Here is a 21,052-nt window from a genome sequence, read left to right as displayed (position 1 = left end):
ATCAGCCTCCCAGGGGGTCTTGGTGTCTCATTTCTGCAGCTACTCTAGTAAATGCAAGCAATGCCAGAACATACTGATGCACAGCTGTGCAGTGTTAGGAAACTCACTGGTGCACTATGATCCAAGCCAATAGTGGTTCTCCAAACATTTGGGAACAGCTGAGGGAATATTCCTCATAAGCAGAGAAGGCTAAAGGGGATTCCCAGTTCTCTAACCTTTTGCACACTATACCTATTTGTAGGACTGGAGGCTTGTCTCAGCATATGGGGCAAGTTCTTCCTGGACAGTTTTTCTGCCCTTAGTGCAGTTAAGTGCTTGTGCATTGGCCCTGTGACTACAGTGTATGGTCACTTCACCCTTTTGCCAGGAGATGAGAACTCTAGATGGAGCACAGTCATCTCCTCATCCTACAATCCCAGGAATTTGCTCTGCTACACCTCTAGCCAGACAAGGGGGCTGTCACAACCCAGCTGTCAACTGACCTAATCACAACAGTTAAAAGTATAGGCTAGGTGGGATCTCACTGCATCATCATTTATATGCAGGACATTCTGAAACTGCTCACATGGGCCGCATCAGGGCTTTTCAATAGCTACAGGACAAGATCCTCATCTGGTTTAGATCAACATAGCTTTCTTGAAGCTTGTAGAACTCCAGCAATTTCTGTCTGCGGGGGATCCAGCCCAGGGAGCAGAAAGAGTCAAAAGAGTACCGAGGTGCTTGTGTTTAGGAAGGGCTACTGCCAGGCTTTGGCTTGAGCATATCTGAAGGAAGCTGGTGTTTCAAAGGGACTACTCACCTCTAGGCTCCCATGGAAAAGGAATAGGAAAAAGTGGTGAGGCTGGCGCCTTTGCCACTAAGCTTACAAGCCAGATGCCCTCATTAACAAGTTGGTTTTGGAGGCAGATAGAGCAATAATGTGGTTTCTAGGCAGAAAACAAGACAGTACTAAAAGCTGCTGACACAACAAAATGCTCCTGCCTTTCTATACCTTTCCAGCCTCCTCAGGTTTCACTTGGGAATGAAGCAAGACCTGAGGGATTCTTACAGAGGTTTCCCAAGAGACACTTCGAAGTTTCTTAACTGCTAGGAGCAGGGGAGCTTTTAGCTCCATTGTTTGCTAGCAGTAGGTTTTAAGACCCTCAGACTAGGGCACCTGTGATGCAAGGTCAGGGAAGGGAGTGAATAGTAAAGCAGCTTTCTGTCATAAATTTGAGGGGAAAAGTAAAGATGCAGAAGATGTGGCAGGCTTTCCCAGCCTGCCCATTCCATGAGAACCAGCAGCATTTCTAAAAATAGGAAATTCCTCTCACTGGGAACATCATAAGTCTGTCTCCTTTCCCATTAGACATCAAGAGCATTATCTGATCTATACAGTGCCAGCTCAGCAAAATAACCATGGTATCAAAGCTTAGCAATCCACGAGAGCCACCTTATACCCCTGAATTTCAAGGCAATAGCTGTTCCTGTTATTGCATCCACGTTTCAAGGAGCAGGAGCGAGGAAACTGGTTTAAAGGAATGAATCAGGGGCCAAGACCAGGTTCTGAAGCTTTGCCTCGTGACTGTTGGGAAGACTAACGTGACAGATAACGCAGTCCCTTCCCCAGTGGACAAGACAGTGTGCAGAAGCAGCAGTATGCCAGTGTTAGTGCTAGCAGCAGTCAGCTTCATGTAGCCAGCAGCAGGGCTTTGCAAATGGGTAGTAAGCTTTCCTCCAAGGAATGCTATATAATCCTGAGAAACAGAGCTCCGCACTGGCTCTCTTCCAGACACCACTACATGATCATAAGAGCCTCCTTCCTCCCACAGAGCAGCCCATGAAGTTTCCCAGTAGCAGACCTTCAGGTTTAGGCCTGTCAAGCAGTTGAGGGTGATGCAGTCTGTCATAGCTGAAGTCCACATCCCCTCAGCATGCAATGAGATCACCAGCACTGACACAGCTGCTGCTGTAGCTCTCAGGCTCCAGTAAGAAGCATAGCCAAGGAGCTGCCTGCAGTGATTTGTCCTGCTGAGCTCCTGTGACTCATACAGTTCTTTGTGGTGGGCACCCATGATGTCACAGGTATGGTAGCTAGACCCCCTAGGACATACAGGTTTCATTTACAGGCACGGTGGGAAGTGTTCCCAGGATGTCATTGCCCAATGCATCCTGCCCTTCACTGGTTCTGTATTATCCTTGCCTGGAGAATAGCCACTTCTCTTCTGGTATTTTTCACGTACTGGGGCATGGATCTATGTTCACATGTAAAGAACTAGGCATTGCATTACCTTATCCCTTGCCCTGTGTTCTTCTCCTTTCTTTTATTGTTTCCAGCTGAGCATGAGGCAACAGCAGGCAGCAGAGGTACCAAAGCAGCGCAGTTTTGGCTGCTTTGACAATTTGGTAATAATATCGATGCTGTCTATTTGCAAAACACTGGTATGGTGTCACATAATGAGCCCAGACCATCCTGCTGGGAGGGAGGATGAGAAAGGGATGACTGTACTGAAATAAATCAGGACAAAGGGAAGGACTGCAGGTCATGCGGTACAGCAGAGCAAGGGCAGGAGTTAGGACTTCTTCATAATTCATCATCTTGAGCAGTCTGCCATGCTAATTGAGGCACCTGGTAACAGCAGCTCATGCACTTCAGTAGCAGTGCTGTCTCTGGGGGAGTGAGTCTTACATGCTCTGCTGACCATCAGTCTCGACCTACGCGTGCTGTGAGCTAAGCAGATCCAAGTCTACCAAGTTCGGTGATGCCCTGGCCAAGTTGTATTTGATCCCTGTTTCAGGGTAGTACTTCCTGAATATATCCTGAACACTTAATTCATCTTCACCCTATGTATGTCACCACCTCCCTTTCCTGCATTAGCAGTGAGCACAAGGTCCTAGCCGGGAGGTAAGGACTGGCAGTGCCACTGCCCATCAGCTTTCTTCCCAGTACTGCTATTGCAGCCTTTCTCCAGCCTTCCACCCAGTTCCATTCTACTGGCTGCAGTGCAGCCCAGGCTCCCCATAGCCAAGGAAACCACACACTAGGCTTTCTGTCTCTCCTGGAAAAGAAGAATTCCCAGTGATCAGCAGCTTCAGCACCAGGGATATTTAGTCACTCACCAGCCTGACAGTGAGAAGAAAAATGCTAATGGATAACAGTCTTAGGCAGTGAAGAGCTCTCAGACTGACTGTGTCTCAAATAGCCATGCTTGGAAGGGAAAGGCAAACACTGAGGGAATTAACATTCTCCCATTTCATGCAATGTTGTTTAGGGTACAATGGCAATAAGAAAATATTTTTCCAGAGAGTTTTGTCATGTGGGCTACCAACAGTATGATACACAACTGAAAGCATCTGCCCTGAAAGCCTCTAAAAGGGAGGCATTTCAAATATTTGCTGTAATACTCCCCACTGGTGATGTTTGCTTATGTTTTGTAATTCACTTTGCCTGGGAGGATGAAAGTGCACTGGTTAGTTTTGACTTCCTAGTTCACCTCCATTATTGCAGTACAGTAGCCACTCTGCCAACTTGTGTGATTTTTATCACAGTCTCACAAAGGCATACTGTTCATCTGAAAGGCTCAGGTCCTACAATCACACAGTGCTGCGCTTCCTCTAAGAGCAATGCAAAAATGAGCATAAAGCCTGCACAGTTCTGGCTCTTGTTATTCATAGAAATATGCGAAGCTGCAACCTTAACTCTTCTGACCTGAAAGCAGGATGCAGACAAAAACTCAAGGTGCTATTTGGGTTTTGGGAAACCAAACCATGATTTTGTTTGGGGTGAGGAGAGGGGGGAGGTGCTGGCCTCGTTATTTGCGTTGGAAATACTGCTATATTTTGCATTTCCAAAACTGGAAGAGAAAAAAATAATGCAATAATGCAAAAGAACTGAGATTAAATAGTTGTGTGGATAGAAAGGGCTATGCTTTTTTCTCCACTGCTGTTATACAGGAAGTACTTAAATTTTGCCTGATTTTGAACAGTTGATTTATCAAGTCTGGTTTTTAGATCAACTGTTCAATGTGTCCATTTTATTGTCTACTGTGTACTCCAGAAATATCCTGTTTCATCATGCCCATCAGCATCTCCTCAATTTGCATTATTTATCCCCATCATGTATTCTTTCAGCATCCTGAGTAACAATGGAAAAGGACTGTGTTTCCTGGTCACTGGTAGGAGCTATCAGTTACTGACGGCCATTTCAGGTCAGGTTTTCAAGCATAATTTCTCCCCAAATTTAAACTATGTGTACTGTGAGAATTCAGTTTGTGTTGGGACACCATAGTAAAGAAAAACTTCCTCAGAATTCCAGTTATGTGTCAGTGCAACTCTGCACTGACCTCTCTCAAAAACTTGGCCTATATTCAGATGCCTTCCAAAGTCCCGAAATCTGGCTAGGAACTGTTTTGAGGATTGGCCCAAGTACCAGGAAACACTCAATCCATCTGTCACAAATGACAGAGATATAAATATGTAAAGGGTAGAGGGGACAAGTTCTGCTGTGTGCACAGAGAAGCTAAACAGGCTGTCCTAAGGAAACTTTGCTCTGGACAATGCTCTCATCAGTTTTATTCCACCCAACTTGAATGTGTCTAGTGAGGTTTCACTCAACTTCCACTGACATAAAGCAAGAGCACTGTCAGGCTCCAGGTCTCTTCCAAATCCTGAAGCCCTTGTAATAAACAACATGAAAGCAAAAGACCAGTCTGCCACTTCAGGTACTAGTTAATGTAAACGTTGGCATTAGAAGTCTGACACCAGCCTATCTTTCTTAGCTGAGAACATAGGCAGATTTGCCGTGCTTTATATTGAGTCCTTTTGCCTTTGCTTTGGAAACTTTTAAGTCCCCAAAACATATGTAATGTTTTCATTAGTTCTGTGGTACCGAGGGGGAAGAAATGCAGAGCACTGGCTGGAAGATAGAGCTATTAGTGCTGCAAATCACCAGCTCCAGGACAGATTATTTCTTTAAGTATAGGCAAAGGCAGAAGTGATCAGCAAGCTGAGACCTGCTCTAGAAATTATGACATGTAACATTCATAGAAATCCTTTCATCCTGAAGGATTCTGTCTACTTCCCAACACACCCACAGATATATATTACAGGAATCTCTTTATATCCCCTTGGAAAGCAGCCACTTCCAGAGAGGAGTATGGCAGCCTTTTACAGAGATGGTTTAGGATGAGCTGCAGTGAGGTATATCCAATACCCACCCCTCACTTTTCATCATCCCTTCTGTCTTTTCCTTGCTGGCACCACCAGCTCCTCACCTTGAGAGAAACTTGCCCAAATCACAGTTCTTCCACCCAGTCCCAGCTGTTTCATCTTTCATACTTTTCCCCAGCATGCTCTTCTCTCTGCTGCGCCACCCCTCCCTGGGTCTCACAACAGCCACTCACCCTGCTTTCCACTCACTTTGTGGGTCCTCAAAGGGATGTGTCACTTCCCCTTCCCTCCTCCCCTCATTTTCTTCCCCTGACCATCATGTCACCTTCCTTCTCCTTTGCTTACAGCCATCTGTCACACTTGGGTAACACCTGCCCCCACTGGCACATTTTCCCCCTCCAGTGTGTGGGCTGCCTGCTTGTTTTGCCATAAGATAGTCTTCTTCGCTGGACTTTGAAGGGCTTTCATGCAGGACATCACTGTCACCACTTAGACTAAGCCTCCAAAGCCTCTTACTCAATTTAAAAATTCAGATCAAGTCATTAGCTGCCTGGAATAGGCACTCATTTCATCTCCAAGAGCTGCTCCCTCTCTAGGTAGTCAGTGTTCACTATGCCAACTATCCCATCTTCTTCTGATGCTGTCCTCAGACACAGAGCCAATCTGTCAGTTGACAAACAGGGACACAGCCATAGAGCTCTGCCCTGCAGCCCTCTAATCTAGTGAATTTTCAGTCTCTGGATAATACCACCTTTAAAAGGTCACAAAGGGAGCTCCTAGTGACTAAAACTCAAGAAGAGAGAGGCAAATTTCTAAAAGCAGCAGTGCAGTTTAAAGCAGTACAGTGAGCAAACTGTGAGATACCTGGTGCAAAGCAGTAGCTCTGGGTTTTTCAGATCTTAATCTGCCCCACCCATCCCACCTGAACTCCACCGCCACAGGGGCTGTGGCCAGTTCCACAAGACAGGAATTCCAGTAGTGAGTTTACTATCAGATGAAAAAAAAAAACACCACCACCACAAAAAACAACCACCAGTGCAGCTACACAGTGAACATGCTGGACCAATACACACTGACTCATTGCTGGTTTAAATTGGCTTAAAAATGTTACAGCCAGGCAGATTTCATGCTGGGTCAGGTATCATCCGTCTTCCCACAGTCAGCATAAAGACTCTATCATGCCTGGTCTGACTTGACAGAAATGTCATTGCATAATCCTGACAGATCTTAGTGAAATGCGTGCTGCCAGGTATTCCAATAGTGCACAGACAAGTATTCATTAAGCCAGTCTGCCTTATGGTGTCTAGGTGGCAGGGTGTCTGCAAGAAGATAATTTTTTCTCTAGAGGCTGAATCCACTGACAGTCCTGCTGACTTGTCAGCTTTGTATTAAGTCTGTTGAGTCCTTTTCATGCTGTCAGAAGGAAATCTGTCCCATGAAAAAGCATATGATAGGAGAAAATTATTATCGCGTTCATCTTGTCGTCCTAGTATTGCGTGGTTGGGATTCATTTTCTATTAATGGTCACCTTATCTGGAGGTTGTGAAAGAAGCTGCTAATATCATATGTGAAAGAAGTCTAATATCAATGATATTAGAGAATGTTTAAATACGCATCATATTTTTCAACAGAAATGCAAGTGCAACCACAACAGCCAGGAATTACTGAACAGAAAATTCTCCCCTTCACATTTCTGTCTGAACATCCCTGTAATAATGGTTTTGCATTTTTGCAGCTTTGGCAAGCAGATGGCTTCCCCAATGCCCTCTAAATTCACAATAAAACTGTACTTTATGTGGGTAGCTTCACCGATCACTAAAATGCTGCCAAATCAGAGATAGTAACTGGCTGCTTTTGAGAGAGGCCTTGGCAACACTGTACAACAGTAAGAGGGGGCATAAAGAGACATAATGTATTTGCAATGAAATGAGCAAGGGGACACTTAGAAACCTCCTAATTTAGCTGTAGATCAAGATCAGTTCTTGGTCTAAGCTCACACTGTAATAAACTGCCAGAAGAAAGTATAGTCAAGCCCTATGCATCTGTGAAATAAAAAAGGGTCAGGAGGGGAACTGAAGCAAGGCTATAGTGCTTAGATTTAGTTACAGAATGAGCTTTATCTGTTTTCAGGTGTTGAGCACCTCCAGCTCTGGCTGGAGTCAGGCGAAAGGTTTTGAGTTCTCTATGCTGTTGGAGAGTCTTCTGAAAATGAAAGCTCTGAACTAAACATTAAAATACAAATTTAAGACCCTATTTTTAAACTTCTTTATTAATAATAGCTTGTCCGTAGAGTTTTACACTGTCACCCCACTATCCAAATGCTTTAGTAGTAATCTATTCTTTTATATGCTAAAAGCAAAACTAAAATGTCAACCCTGTGAATCACCTGTGTAGCAATTCTCTAGGCACCTCTCTGTGTGAGAAAACACCATCACAGTCAGCGACTCTTAGATAGTTGTAAACAGAGGTCTGTCCCCCTGTCCTTTCCACATGCCATGCTATGCGTTAAGCAACAGTACAATACTCATGATAATCTTCTTCTCTTTCCTCCTCTAAAGTATTCTGTCACTTAAGAACAAAATACATACAACTTATTTTTCCTGCCAACTACCTCCACACAGGAGGATGCACATGTGATCAGCACTTGTTACTTGTTAAACAACTTGTTAAGAGCTGCACACAAAGAGAGATGTTTCTTGCTTAGCTGGGCACCAACAGGAGAGGTCTCACAAGTTCCCTTAAGCACCAAAGCTAGCAGACTATACAAGAGGAATGTGTGGGTTGGGCCTTTGTCCCAGCACAGGATGCACATGAATCCATGGTGATGTTTCAGAGCAGTCACAACAGCAAGTGTTACTCCCCAGGGCTTTGTTCTCTCTTTAGTGGAGATATGCAGGACAACTGTCAAGAGGATATCTCTTAACAAGCAAAGAAGCTGGAAAAGAAAGTCTGCTAATCAATCCAGACATTTAATGAAGTCCGCAGGGACATTCAAGACTCAGTGTATGTTACTGTAGCAGCTGGGAACATACAAAAGGTCTGAGCAGATATAAATTCCCTTTTCTTGTTGGGTAGAGCAACATTTCTGTTCATGAATAGGAAAGAGAGACCCTGAGACCCAGGCAGATCAAATGGTTAAGGTCAGTCTTCCAGGTCCTCAGCTAATACCAAAACTACAATACCCTTTTTTTGTTGTTGTTTTAAAATAATCAGTCCCCACTTTTACTGAATCACTAAAAGGTGGGCTGAGTGTCTGGTGTAGACTCTTTCCCTACCTCATCCCAGCCCCTGTTAACACAGAGACTCTAACAGTGGCTGTTCATCTACTCCCAGAGGGAAAGCATCCACACAGTCTGTGACAGGACATCACTGTAGAATTATAAGGTGCCCTAGGATGAATTACATTTTTCCCCCTTGATCCCCACAAGAAAAAGGCTGGAAGAAGCAGTCCTGGTGCAATTCAAACCAGCGCTGGCTTGACAAGAAAGCATCCAAGTCAATGAGATTTGACAAGATTAAATGCACAAACATCTCCAAACAAAGTCGCCCTGACTCATTGCTTCCATGGTAAAAAAGCAAGCTGTGTGGCTCTGTGTATGAAGAATAAACTATCCTGCCACACTAGATGGCTTCCAGTACATGCCAGGCAGAACTGAACATTAGGTGTGGGTGTGCATTCCGTGTTTAACAAAGTTTGAAGGGATTGGGGTAGTGTCCCCATTTGCAAATTCATTGATCTGCTTGCAGAGGGACAGCTTACAGCCTGCACCGAGTCCAAGTGAAATGAGATATCAGCATTCACTCTGTCCTGCTGCCAGTGCCTCCTAGTACAATTTGGGAAGAGGTCGGCATGCGTAGCTTTGTTGCAGATATGCAGTTAGACTCATGGAGGTGAGCTCCCTACAGTGAGAACATCTAAGGTTAAAAGGCTGTTAATATCTGAAAGCAAGTAGGACCAAGTTTATTTCAATTTTAAGAGGGTCTGACTCGTGATCATTACTGAGGTCAGACACATGGACTGGGCAAGATATACAGATATCAATATAATATATTGAATACTCAGCAGGTCTCTGTCAAAGGTAATAGCAATTCTGAATTCTCTGAAGTTGTCAGCGTCAAACATAGCTGAGGAAAGAGCCAGGGCCCAGCGTTGCTTGCTGCTGCTAGAGGCAGCACTGGTATCCTGAGTGAGCAGAAAGCCACTGGTGGGACAAACATCTGTCTCATCCAGCTACAAGTTCTGTATATCCTATGGAAGAGGGCAGAGCAAGCTGTCCACATGCAAGAACACTCTCCCCCCCTCCGCCTTTTTCTTGTAAGGAACAAACTATAATTGACTGAAGCAAAACACTGCCCACTAATAATACTTTGCAGTTGTATAAAAATTCTCAGTAGAAAACAGTTAATACCAATTTATCCAGCTGAAGAGAAAGTTTACACAGGCTATACTCCTGACTTGAGAGACAGGATCTCACCCCAGTTTGCTTAGTCACAAGGGAGAAAAGGCCAGTGGCAAAAATCAAGATCAGAGCTCAGTCCTCCCTTCTGTAGTTCTGATCTAAAGACTAGGATAGAGTGGTTGCCCTCTAGGTTTTGGAGAGCGCAGAAAGGAAAAAAAAAAGATTAAAAAAGGGGCGGGGAGTGGAAAAATCACTGAACTAATTATCATACATTTATTCATGAAAGCCAAGATTAAAATAGTATGTTAAAGACTTCGAATGCAAGTAGCATATGCTCTGATCTGATCTCTCCTAACAGAGTGCAGCGCACTGGCAACACAGATAACCCCAAATGTTGCACAGTGTAGGAGAGCCTGACAGAGCAAAGGGAGAGCACCAGTCTCTCAGTGCTGCTTTAGAGAATGTGGAAAAAATACCAGAGCTAGGAAGGGTGGTCATTTGCTTGCTGTCATTGCTGTTGTTTTAAAAACGTCTCCACACACACTATTTATCATGCCCTGTATCACATGGAGTTGAACCCAAGTCTAATAACACTGTGCATCCACTATCCTTAGTTTTGAGGTGTGTGAAATTTGAACCCACTGTTTGTAGCTCAGGTCTGCCTCTGGTGTTCACAGCAATGCTGTCTTGTAAGCATCAAGTACTTAGCAAAGTAAACACAGATCATTTTACTTTGTGCACATGTAGCAGGTATGACAGGATGATTACTCAGGTAAGGCAGGTTATTTGCATCCTGAGTTTTGATTTGGATGGGACAAAGTTAGTCTCACACAATCAGACAAGACCTGAGAATTATTAAGCAGTAGATATGGGTTTCAGACCAGCCTGGGTGCACACACTGCAATTATCCAGCTTTCTACAGCCTTTGTAGGCTATGCTGATGGCCAGAAATTGAGAAGCTAGACCTCTCGTTGCCACATGCAAGACTCTGCAGTAGCTGTTTGAATATAGCAGTTTCCCCATGACATACATTTGACTGAAGCATCTGTGGCCCAAGTTCAAGACTACTTTGGGTGATCTCTTAATGTGAAGATGAGAGCTGTCCTTAACTGTGTGCATCTTGAGCGTTTCAGTGTGAAGGACAGTGCCTCATCTCCACCTTCTCTGGGGTAAGGAATGATGTTTGATGTTTCCTTTATCAAGCTACCTGAGGTACTGGGAAGCTTCCTCTTTTCAAGCTTACCCTCAGACAGCAATCATTCGGGTACAGCAGGCTTCTCTACTCCCATTCATATGCATGTACATCTCTGCCTTTCCTCCACCACTTGCAGGTTATGACTTTGCCGCTGTACTGGAGTGGTTTGCAGAGCGGGTTGACCGCATTATTCTACTTTTTGATGCGCACAAGCTGGACATCTCTGATGAATTCTCTGAGGTCATCAAGGCCCTGAAGAACCATGAGGACAAGATGAGAGTTGTTCTCAACAAGGCTGACCAGATAGAGACTCAACAGCTGATGCGGGTGTACGGTGCCCTCATGTGGTCCCTGGGAAAGATCGTAAACACTCCTGAGGTCATCAGGGTCTACATTGGCTCCTTCTGGTCCCATCCATTGCTCATCCCTGACAACCGCAAGTTGTTTGAGGCAGAGGAGCAGGACCTGTTCAGGGATATCCAGAGCCTGCCCCGCAATGCAGCCCTGAGGAAGCTGAATGATCTCATCAAGCGAGCACGTCTGGCCAAGGTGGGTGTTGGCATAGAAGAACCGAGGCATTCAGTTTGAGCTGTCTGAAGTATGCAAGGCTATGGGAAAGTGGTTTTGGCCAGTTCGGCTTGCAGAGCTGGTGGATCCTACTCTTTTTGCACCCCACTTCACTCAGGCCCAGCATATTAATCCTATGCACTTCAAGGCAGAAAGCACCTCCTCTGCTTGGTGTGTCAGTTATGACAGGCCAGAGTGAGGAAGATAGCCACAGACTGAAGCAGGTAGCACTTGAAGGGGTGTGGAAAGCAGTTGCTCTGTGGTAGCAATGTGAGAATTAGGACCAATTTAGTATGTCAGAATGACACACCGAGGGAGTTTGTAAGCTATATGTCTTTTGCCTTAAACTTTCTTAGCCGAGAGATACCTAGTTTAGATGGATGCAGAGGTGGTGGACACTCACAAGAATAGCAAATAAGCCTACCATACCTCTGAATATTTGAAGTGAGCTGAATGAAGCCCCTCAGAATACAGGGAAGAACCCCATATCAATTGAGAAAAGAGATTAAAATATCCCTAGAAAGCTTTCTGTGCAAAGGTCTTCATTTCTAAGATAAACCGCTTGGTCCACCCTTAAAAAAAAAAGGCAGCCAAAATGTTACATTAATTAAGGACTGGTATTCATACTGAAATATTAAACAAAGCCTGGAGAGCTCCAAAACCTGTACGTTTGGTTTGGACTAGAAAGGGACTATTCCCTGGAAGGCTATGCCCAATGGAAGAACAAAAAAACACCCAAACAAACACACACCACTCCCTCTAGGAGGTGCGTATGAATGTTACTCTCTGTATGCCCCAGACTCATACACTGCCTTCACCTTGTTGCAGCACACAAAAGCACACAGCTGAGCAGCTCTTAGCACTGGAGCAATAACCAGTAGGTATAGGCAAGCTGAGGAGCTGAGCTTGCTCTTCAGGGTGGGACAAGATGGGGCTGAGTCCTATCACAGATACTTTCTGCTGGGAAGAATTTTCTGATGTGTGCTTTAACACTTGTCGTCTTCATTCCATATCATTTAATGCCATTCAGGTCCATGCCTACATCATCAGTTCCCTAAAGAAGGAAATGCCCTCAATGTTTGGGAAAGACAATAAAAAGAAAGAGCTTGTTAACAACTTGGGAGAGATTTATGCCCGGATTGAACGGGAGCATCAGATCTCACCAGGAGACTTCCCTAATCTGAGAAAGATGCAGGTAAGCAGTAGCATCTTGGCCAAGGCACCAAACATCCAAGGAAAGCACGTTAGAGTAACCACAGGGAATGGGACAGAAGCCACACAGACGTTGATTGTTGTTGCTTGTGGGGAAGCCCGGTTGTAATGCTGAGATGTGCAGGCTATATTTGGGCATGAACACTTATTGCACATAGAGCTCATGTGAAGCTACAGCTGCCTTCATTTCTGAAATCTTTGCCTGAATAGCACTTCACAGCAAATTATTTCGTCTATTTTTCTTTATTTTTTCATTCCAGGTTCCATTTGCAGGTTTTTCAGGGCTAAGAATACTGCTAATTTATATTAAAAGGAAAGCTATATCCCGAAAAGCCTACATGTGCCCCTCTCCTCAAGAGCGGCATTTTTTTGTCTACTTCACTTTCTGTTTCTAGAAAGAGAGAAAGGAGGGTGTGAAAACTTAAAGCCTCTTTTTTATTTTAAGCAAAGAAGCCAGTTTTCTGCTCTGCAGAGCTGAGACCTGACCCAGTGTTCATTTAAGTCAAAGACTTCAAAGGACCTTGGATCAGAGCCTTGTATTGTATATTCAAACAATGCTGGACACTTCTACATTGCTGCGTGGCTTCAGTCCAAGCAGAAACCTGTTCTGAGTTGCTAGCTGTTGAAGTCATTACTAGCTCCCTATGGAAAAAATCAGCATCTGCTCTTTTTCTAAAGTATATTTTCCATAAGTTCTTGGGAATGAGATCTATGGAGTGTATCCAGTAGAAGATCCCATTCACTGCTTGTTAAAAATGTATGTTTAAAAATAACTGTACCAATCCAGTATGGGTGAGTAGCGTGGATTTAACGAGCAGAGGGTGAAGGATAAGGCTGTAGGTCATTCTGCAGTTTTAGAAGAGCATTATCTCCAGGCCCTGCTCAAAGCACTTGTGCTTAGCTGTGAAAATTACAGAAGCTGAGCCATACTGTAAAGACATGTTCACCTCTTTACAGACATGTTACTGGTTTTATGGCATTTTGAAGATGCACTGCACGATGAGTAAAATAATCTTTTGCCAGAGTGGTATCTCCTTTGCAGAGCACAGAGGGGGAGGGAATGCAGAGCGCTGGCTGGAGGGTGTAGCAAGAGCTGCACAACCAGTTTGCCTTGAACAATTTGTCTTCAGGGAGATTGCTTCTATGTGGCTTGGAAAGGAGAAGTGTTATTTGCGTACGACCATCACCTGGGCCTTTGAGTAAACCACTTCCCCTCTTTGTACCATGCCAGCCCCCCTTTGTAAGCTAAGATAATTTTCTGTAGGCTTAAAGAGGATTTAAGTAAGAGCCAGGGCAGCCAGGGAGAGCCTATCGCATGCTGAGGAGCAAGGCTATCAGGAGGGAATGCTGAGCTCCCCACTCCTCTGCAATAGCAGTTTTCTTGAGCCAAGCAGCAGACAGGCATCGCACCCCACACTGTTACTGCACTGTGCACAGCTATGTCACTCACCTCTTGCTATGTTGTCCCACTTTAAGGATCAGTTGCAAGCCCAGGATTTTAGCAAGTTCCAGCCTCTGAAGAGCAAGCTGCTGGAGACTGTGGAAGACATGCTGGCTAATGACATTGCCCAGCTCATGGTGCTTGTACGCCAGGAAGAGTCGCAGCGGCCAACCCAGATGGTGAAGGGAGGAGCCTTTGAGGGCACCTTGCATGGGCCATTTGGCCACGGCTATGGTGAAGGCGCTGGCGAAGGGATCGATGATGCCGAGTGGGTGGTGGCCAGGGACAAGCCCATGTACGATGAGATCTTCTACACACTCTCGCCTGTTGATGGTAAAATAACTGGTGCCAATGCAAAGAAGGAGATGGTAAGGTCTAAGCTGCCCAACACGGTGCTAGGCAAGATATGGAAACTGGCTGACATCGACAAAGATGGCATGCTGGATGATGAGGAGTTTGCCTTGGCGAATCATCTCATTAAAGTCAAGTTGGAGGGTCATGAGCTGCCAAATGAGCTCCCTTCCCATCTCCTCCCTCCATCCAAAAGGAAAATAACAGAGTGAAAGGAAGGTTAAAGGGGAGAGGGAAAGGGAAGGGGAAAAAAGATCTAGAAAAAACATGTTTACTTAAATTATACCTTTAGATGTGAGATCACCTTTGGATTTATACCTATTTTGCTGTATGAAGAAAAAAAACTAAAGCAGAACAAAAAAGCCCAATCTTCTTCACGATAATATGCAATTAACTCTTCCAGTGTAATGTCCCTGCTTTCTAATGTGTAGTCTGTAAAGATGAAGGTAAAGAAAGGATACTGAGACTAGGAGAATCTGATAAGCAGACTTAGAAGAAAAACTGAAATGGGCTCCATTTTTTGAGAGTGGAATAGGCACCAATAGAAATCTGCTGACTGCCAGAATCACTCCTGAGCTTTGGCTGCACCTTCTGCTCTTTAATGGGTCTCACAAACTTCAGGAGAACAAGATCTTGATAGGGAAGAGGAAACACAAGGTCTCCAAACTATTGGCCAAACTAAAGAGCACTTCCTAATTAACATAAGCCCACACTAAAATACTAGATACTAAACCTCAGTGTTAAGAATTTTAGGAACTTTGATTCACTGTTAGATGGCAAATTTTACAAGAATTTCCCTGTCCTTAAAGAGAAAATAGAAATAAAATCTGAAACAGCTCTGAACTGGACAGCTGGAGTTCCTCATTGTTCACTGTGGGACAGGCACGAAGAATTCCCACTCGCCTCTACCTCCCATTCAGTCCCCAGGGGAGATTTGTTCTGCAGGCATGGCCAAGAGAACCACCCCGCCAAGGGGAACAGAAGGAGGGGGCACTAGAGGCAGATATCAGGTGGGTTGGAAGGGAGGAACACACTCCCAGGCTCACTGAACATTTCAAAACTAGTGGATAGTGTTTTTTCTCTTTGAGCAACGGTGGTGTTTATCATTCCTGTGAAGTGATATGTTCACTCTCATTGTGCACAGTGAAAGCTACTAGGTCCCATTCCTACAGTGAAGAACCCCACACTGTCAGGTAGATAGTCCATCATAAGAGCAGAGATCAAGTGGGACAGCAGGCAGAGCTTACCTGCACCCCCCACAAATACAACCGAGGTGTTAACAGCCTTCACCCGCCCACCTCCTCACCACACAGTAACACTTGATCCCCTCCAGAACCTCTACCCTGAGCTAAGAGACCTTCCCCTGTCTTCCATGCTCTCCCAAAAATTTTGTTTTCAAGACCTGATTTTGGCAGAAATCCCTCGATTTCCTAATTTGTTTCCCAAACACACTCACACACACACAGGCACTCTTCTGGTTTTTGTTGTTGCTTTGGAGCAGCGTGTTGTTCCAATTCCTGTTGTCACTTTATATAAGCTGAGCTCCTACTGTGATGAAAAACCAAGACAAGTATAACTTATTTTATATCTCTGTGTTCATATTATATAGAGAAATATATTCTGTGTATGTAGTATGTGCTTATTGCAGAACATTTATCACTTGTCTTAAAAATTAATGCATTAACCTTTTTTGTACCCTGGTCCTAAAACATTATTAAAAAAGAAAGGCCAGATCTGTCTATTTATTTACATAGCAAAATGAAATGCAGCTGAAAACAAAAAAGCTTACTGCTACATGCAACAGAATGAGGAAACCATTGGTAGCACATTCCCAAATGTGCGTGTACAGATCAGCCCTGCCGGACTCGGATGTGCACTGCTGAATGGCTGGTTAACATCTGCAATGTCTCCTTTCTTTTCTGGCAGTCTAATCACAACCTCAAGATTTGCTGAAGCAAGTGGAATTATACCCACCATTCACCTTATTCAACACGGGAGAGGTACCAACCAAATAAATACTTCTTTAGGAAAAGGAATATATTGAAAGAGTTTCCTCCTGCCAGTCACAAATGAGAACGCTATAGCTTGATGAAGACCTGAAAAGGACACAAAAATATCTTAGTCAAGTCTTGCTAGCTCTAATTTTACTTCCTTCTTCATTGCCCTTTCTTTGCATGTTCATTACAACAATCGTTACCCCCAGAATGGGGTACTGAGATGCACTGAATAAGACAGAGCATATAGGAAAGTGCTGGGGAGGCACTCGGAAAGAGGGTGTGAGCAGTAACGGTAGGCAGAGTTTCCATTTAGCATTTGCACAGAATGAGAGAAAAGGGGAGAGGAAGTCATAGGGTGGAAAGCGAGCAGCAATAAATGCAGATTTAGGGACAAGTCAGCAGCCTGTATGTCACACTAGTTCAGTTACCCAGTAACCCCCAGTTTAACCAGCCTTACAGCGTGCACATCTGATAATGCTCTCCAGGTCTTTCTGTGGCACTTGTATCCGACTCCACATTGAGAGACAAGGTCGAGGGTGAACAGAGCACCCTGAATTAGGCCTACCTCTGTGTGGGCACCACTTTCATACAGCACATTGCTTGTGCCAAGCGTGTCATGCTGAAATTTAAAAGCAGAAGCTTACTGATTCTCTCAGAGGGGGTGGGAGGAGATGAGGTCTATTAGCCTTTTTCCAGCATACACCAGCAAGGCGCTCAGGTAGGCGAAAAAGTCATTGTAAGAGGTATCAAATGGCTTTTGGGCACAAAGCCTTCTGTGCTTGATTGTTTGGGCATCTGAGGTCACAAACCAAATCCCTAGCCTGTTGTTAAAACGTGTAGTACATGAGGTTTCATTGCGTTGCCCACAGTTGTGCTTTAGCCATCACAAAAAACCCTTGCTGTTAAACAGGAAACAGCAAGATTTTTTGTGTCACTGGTAGCAGCCGTCGCCCCACACACCACGGCTAGGGCCTGCCAGCGCTGCAGCACATGCCGCAGCTCCTGCCTCTGCTCCGTGCATCGTGCAGAGGCTCCTCTTTACATCTCCACGCCAGCCTCACCAGGAAGTTTCAGCAGGAGTCCCTCAAGTGCCACCAGGCCAGCAGCACGAAGAGCTCTGCCAGCCCAGGTCAAGTGCTCAGAACACCACCACAGCGCTGTGGCGTGGGGGGGGTTTCTTTCAACACTCACTCAGAAACCACTTGTGCTGTCAGAGTGCAACTTCCCCAGTCACACCAGAGGGGAAAAACCAGCACCAGCATTTTAGTGAGAAACATGCGGTTACTTAATACGATTGCACTGCAGTTCAGCAACAGGACAGGAGACAAATCAACCCTGTTACAGAGAGGGAACAGGACAGCAACTGGAGGCTGTGTTTCCAGAGAGGCAGTTTACAGATAGACCTCCACATTCCGATAAGTCTATCCAGTACATTTCACACTTGCTAAACTCTTCAGGAAATAAATAAAAAAAATGAAAAACTGCAAAAAACCCACACCAAACCTCAAGCACCCTGAGGTTCTCTATACGTACAAATGGTATGGCGATTAAAAGATGCATTTATTTCTCCATCCCCTTCCCACAGACAGCAGCTGCACATCCCCACCCCCCCCTTTCTCCTCCCCCCTTCAGAGTTATGACTATCTGGGCAATCCCAGGCACCTGGATTGCATCCCACATCGGTGGCAAGGATGTGATTTCCCCAGTCCACCAGGACCTCAGGCTGTGACACAGCCCTCCAGCCCACACATGCTCTTGCCAGTTCACAGAGCCACGGTCTCAAAGGTGATTATCTGTGTCCGACAGCACTTCCTTTTTCTCAGAGCAGTTCTCAATTACTGGACAAGGTTTCCCCAGGACGTTATACAGAGGAACCTATTTATTTACTCATGTTGGGGGGAGGAGGGAGGGTTTAATCACATGAACAGACCAGTACCACTTGCTTCTCTGATTCTCTCATGCCTCACTCCACCCATCCTCAGACAGAAGAGCTTTCACACAGTCAGAAGAACAAAAAGGTCCTTTCGCCAGACAGGAACGCATTTGGTCTTCTTTCATTTCTATTCCTTTCTGGGAAGGATTTCGGGAAGAAAAATCTGCACCTACATGCTATATGGGCTAATATATGGGCTTGAAAATTAAGTTCTCTCTACTGTGGAACATGACAGGCAGATTGAATGAACAGTGCTATAGAACCATGTATTTGAAGGGAAGGATAGTAATTACACAAAGTTCCCTGAATAAGATTTCACAGGAGGTGTGTAGTTTAGCAAAAGGCAATTACTTCTGTGAGCTGGAATTTATCCAGCATGCTGGAGTTCAGAGGGATTTTTAATCAAACAGAAAAGGTTAGAATCAGTTTTTCCATCATCTTAAGTTCCAACATAAACTTCATACAACAATGAAATTCAAACTGTTCTTTTAACTTGGTCTCCTTATTATACCTTAACGCTTTGTATGATGGCAGCCTTTGGTGGGGGAACACAGAGTTATGGGTGATTTGACCTTACGTGGAGCAACAGTGCTTCTACGAGCCCAGCAGGAACCAGGGACAAGCTTCTCCAGAATTTACCTCAGAACATGCTACACCTCTTGCATCACGGATAGCTTCCTCCTCTGCTATTGTTTATTTCAATGTTTCTCTTATTATAGGGACAGGCTGTGGTAAGACTAATTAGGTGGCTCCACATTTAGGCTTTGGCAAATCAAAGGTCATGATAGACCCCATGATTTAACCCTTTCCTAGACTAGGAAGTCCTCAAGTCCTTCAAAGCCTGACAGACAGGTGTTTGAAAACCCTCATGGAGGATGGCATTGAGTTATTCCAGAGGAGCAGCTTGACTGTAACATCCAAGTTATTTTTGTGGAGCTTTCACAATACAGCATCTATTATTTTCTGGTCTTTCACTTTCCTTCTTTATACTTACAAGCAGTTCCCTCCTCTTCCCAGTCTGTGCAAGGGTGGGGGAAAACCAAGGCTTAGTTTGGAAACTCAACATGGTAAGAAGCTCAAGGCTAGCGCAGGCAAGTCAGTCGCTGTGTAGCTTTCCAACTTCTTCAGGCACTGCAGATAGAGTAACAAAGCTAGTATTTAAAGCAGGATGAACGCATTTTGAAACAATTCCTCTCTGCCCGAAGGGAGAGAAATCCCTGGCGAGTACTGCACACATTCTCCACGGCACACCCGTTCCACTGATCGCTTCGCTGGCCAGGAGCACGTCAAACACTGTATGGGTTGCTAGGGTTTAAAATGGGCTCTTCTCCAGCTAGTTACGTGTCGTGTAAACAAGCATCAGCAAGGGCTCCATTAATGTCTTCTGAAGACATGAATGTGGGAAGTATTTATAGGCCTTGGATTGTATTGTCCTCCTCTCCTGTGCTGTCATGCAGACAAAGGCAGTATGCATGGAATTCCTCTCCTTACACCTCACACAGGATCCCTGCAAGCAAATGCCAACTAAAAACTCTTTCTAGGCAGCTTTTACCCACTGCTCAACCTACCACCCTACGCATTTATCAGCAAGATGAGAATCACAGAAGCTCCTTATAAGGCAATGGCAGCACAGAGGTCAGAAGGAAGTGCAGCTCCCAGGGAAAACTCTGACCACTTCACTTACCTCCTTGAACGAAAAGCTTTCAAGGCAGGATTTCAGCAGGGTTTTTTGTGGGTGTGTTTGTTTGTTTGTTTGGTTTGGTTTTTTTAGACAGTGGAAAGGAATCAAAATAAGAGCTCACTGCCTGTCTGCCTACCTTGTTTAAGCCATTCACAAAGATGACAAAATGGAATTATCTGCATCCAACCACCTTTAAACTTTACATGTCACGCAGCACAGGTGTCTCCCGGTTTGTACCATAACTGCATAACCAGGGTCCCAGCTGGCAGCTAGTAGGTATGTTAAATTCTCAAAAGCAGAGGTGCTCCCTAATCAGCATGGAAGGACCCAATCCGTCAGTAAAGAGTTCCTTCATATGCCAGTCAGGAGTTTCAATTCCTCTGTATACACAGAAAAGTCCTAAGTAGCTTAAGCATCCATAACAGCTAACTAGCACCCATCAATCCAATTCTAGCAAGGAGAAAACATTTGGCAAGCTAGGGAACTCACACCATTTGCCACAGGAAGATTAGTTCTCTAATAGCATCATCTTTGATGACTGAGCCTGCTAAATGGTAAAAGCAGACCGATGACCATCCTCTCTGCCAAGAAACCACAGCTTGCAGATTAAATCATAAAAGGAAATGGTGGCATGGTCCCTGGGGTCCCACCCGCAGTCACCAACATACATTAGCAAAGCACATCTAAATCCCTTCTTCCTTCTGAGCCATGTGAGACCTGACTCTTCCTTCTGAAATTGAGCAGCCTTGAAAGGGGAAAGATGATCTAATAGTTACCATTTAGTGCTAGTCTGGAGCTTTGTAGGCTGCTCAGGGGCAATAGATAATCCAGCAACTGGAAGAGCAATTGAAAAAGAAGTTTTACTGCCCAGAGATGTCTTATATACACAGGTGTGGACAGAGGTATTTAGAGAACAAGTTATGCAAGGAGTAAATGTCAATCCCAGGTCTCTCAGGGAGCCTTAATCAAAAAACCCACTATGGTCAAGTACCAATGATACATTGGGACCTAGTTTGTAAGCTCTGCTTCAACCCTGCTTCAGCCCAAGGCAGGCAGTACATGCTATAACCAGCAATTGGTTCTTGACAGAGCTACACATGGATTTTGCCTTGCCAGCTATAGGCACC

The 21,052-nt window shown here is 44.8% G+C and overlaps 1 protein-coding gene across 1 annotated transcript in view; it reads left to right on the top strand.

Moving 5' to 3' along the window:
• EHD3 (EH domain containing 3) overlaps positions 1–16,045 on the top strand; it is a 30,055-nt gene extending 14,010 nt beyond the window's left edge. The window contains exons 4-6 of the mRNA XM_009510369.2: positions 10,880–11,292; positions 12,341–12,505; positions 13,999–16,045. Of these exons, the coding sequence (XP_009508664.2) occupies positions 10,880–11,292; positions 12,341–12,505; positions 13,999–14,526 (1,106 nt within the window). The 3' untranslated portion in view covers positions 14,527–16,045. The remainder of the gene's footprint in view (positions 1–10,879; positions 11,293–12,340; positions 12,506–13,998) is intronic.
• The last annotated feature ends 5,007 nt before the right edge of the window (positions 16,046–21,052 follow it).

This window comes from Phalacrocorax carbo, chromosome 3 (genome assembly GCF_963921805.1).
Source record: "Phalacrocorax carbo chromosome 3, bPhaCar2.1, whole genome shotgun sequence".
Taxonomy (NCBI): domain Eukaryota; kingdom Metazoa; phylum Chordata; class Aves; order Suliformes; family Phalacrocoracidae; genus Phalacrocorax; species Phalacrocorax carbo.
Note: the sequence above shows the minus strand (reverse complement) of the source record. Positions and strands in the feature narration are given on the sequence as shown.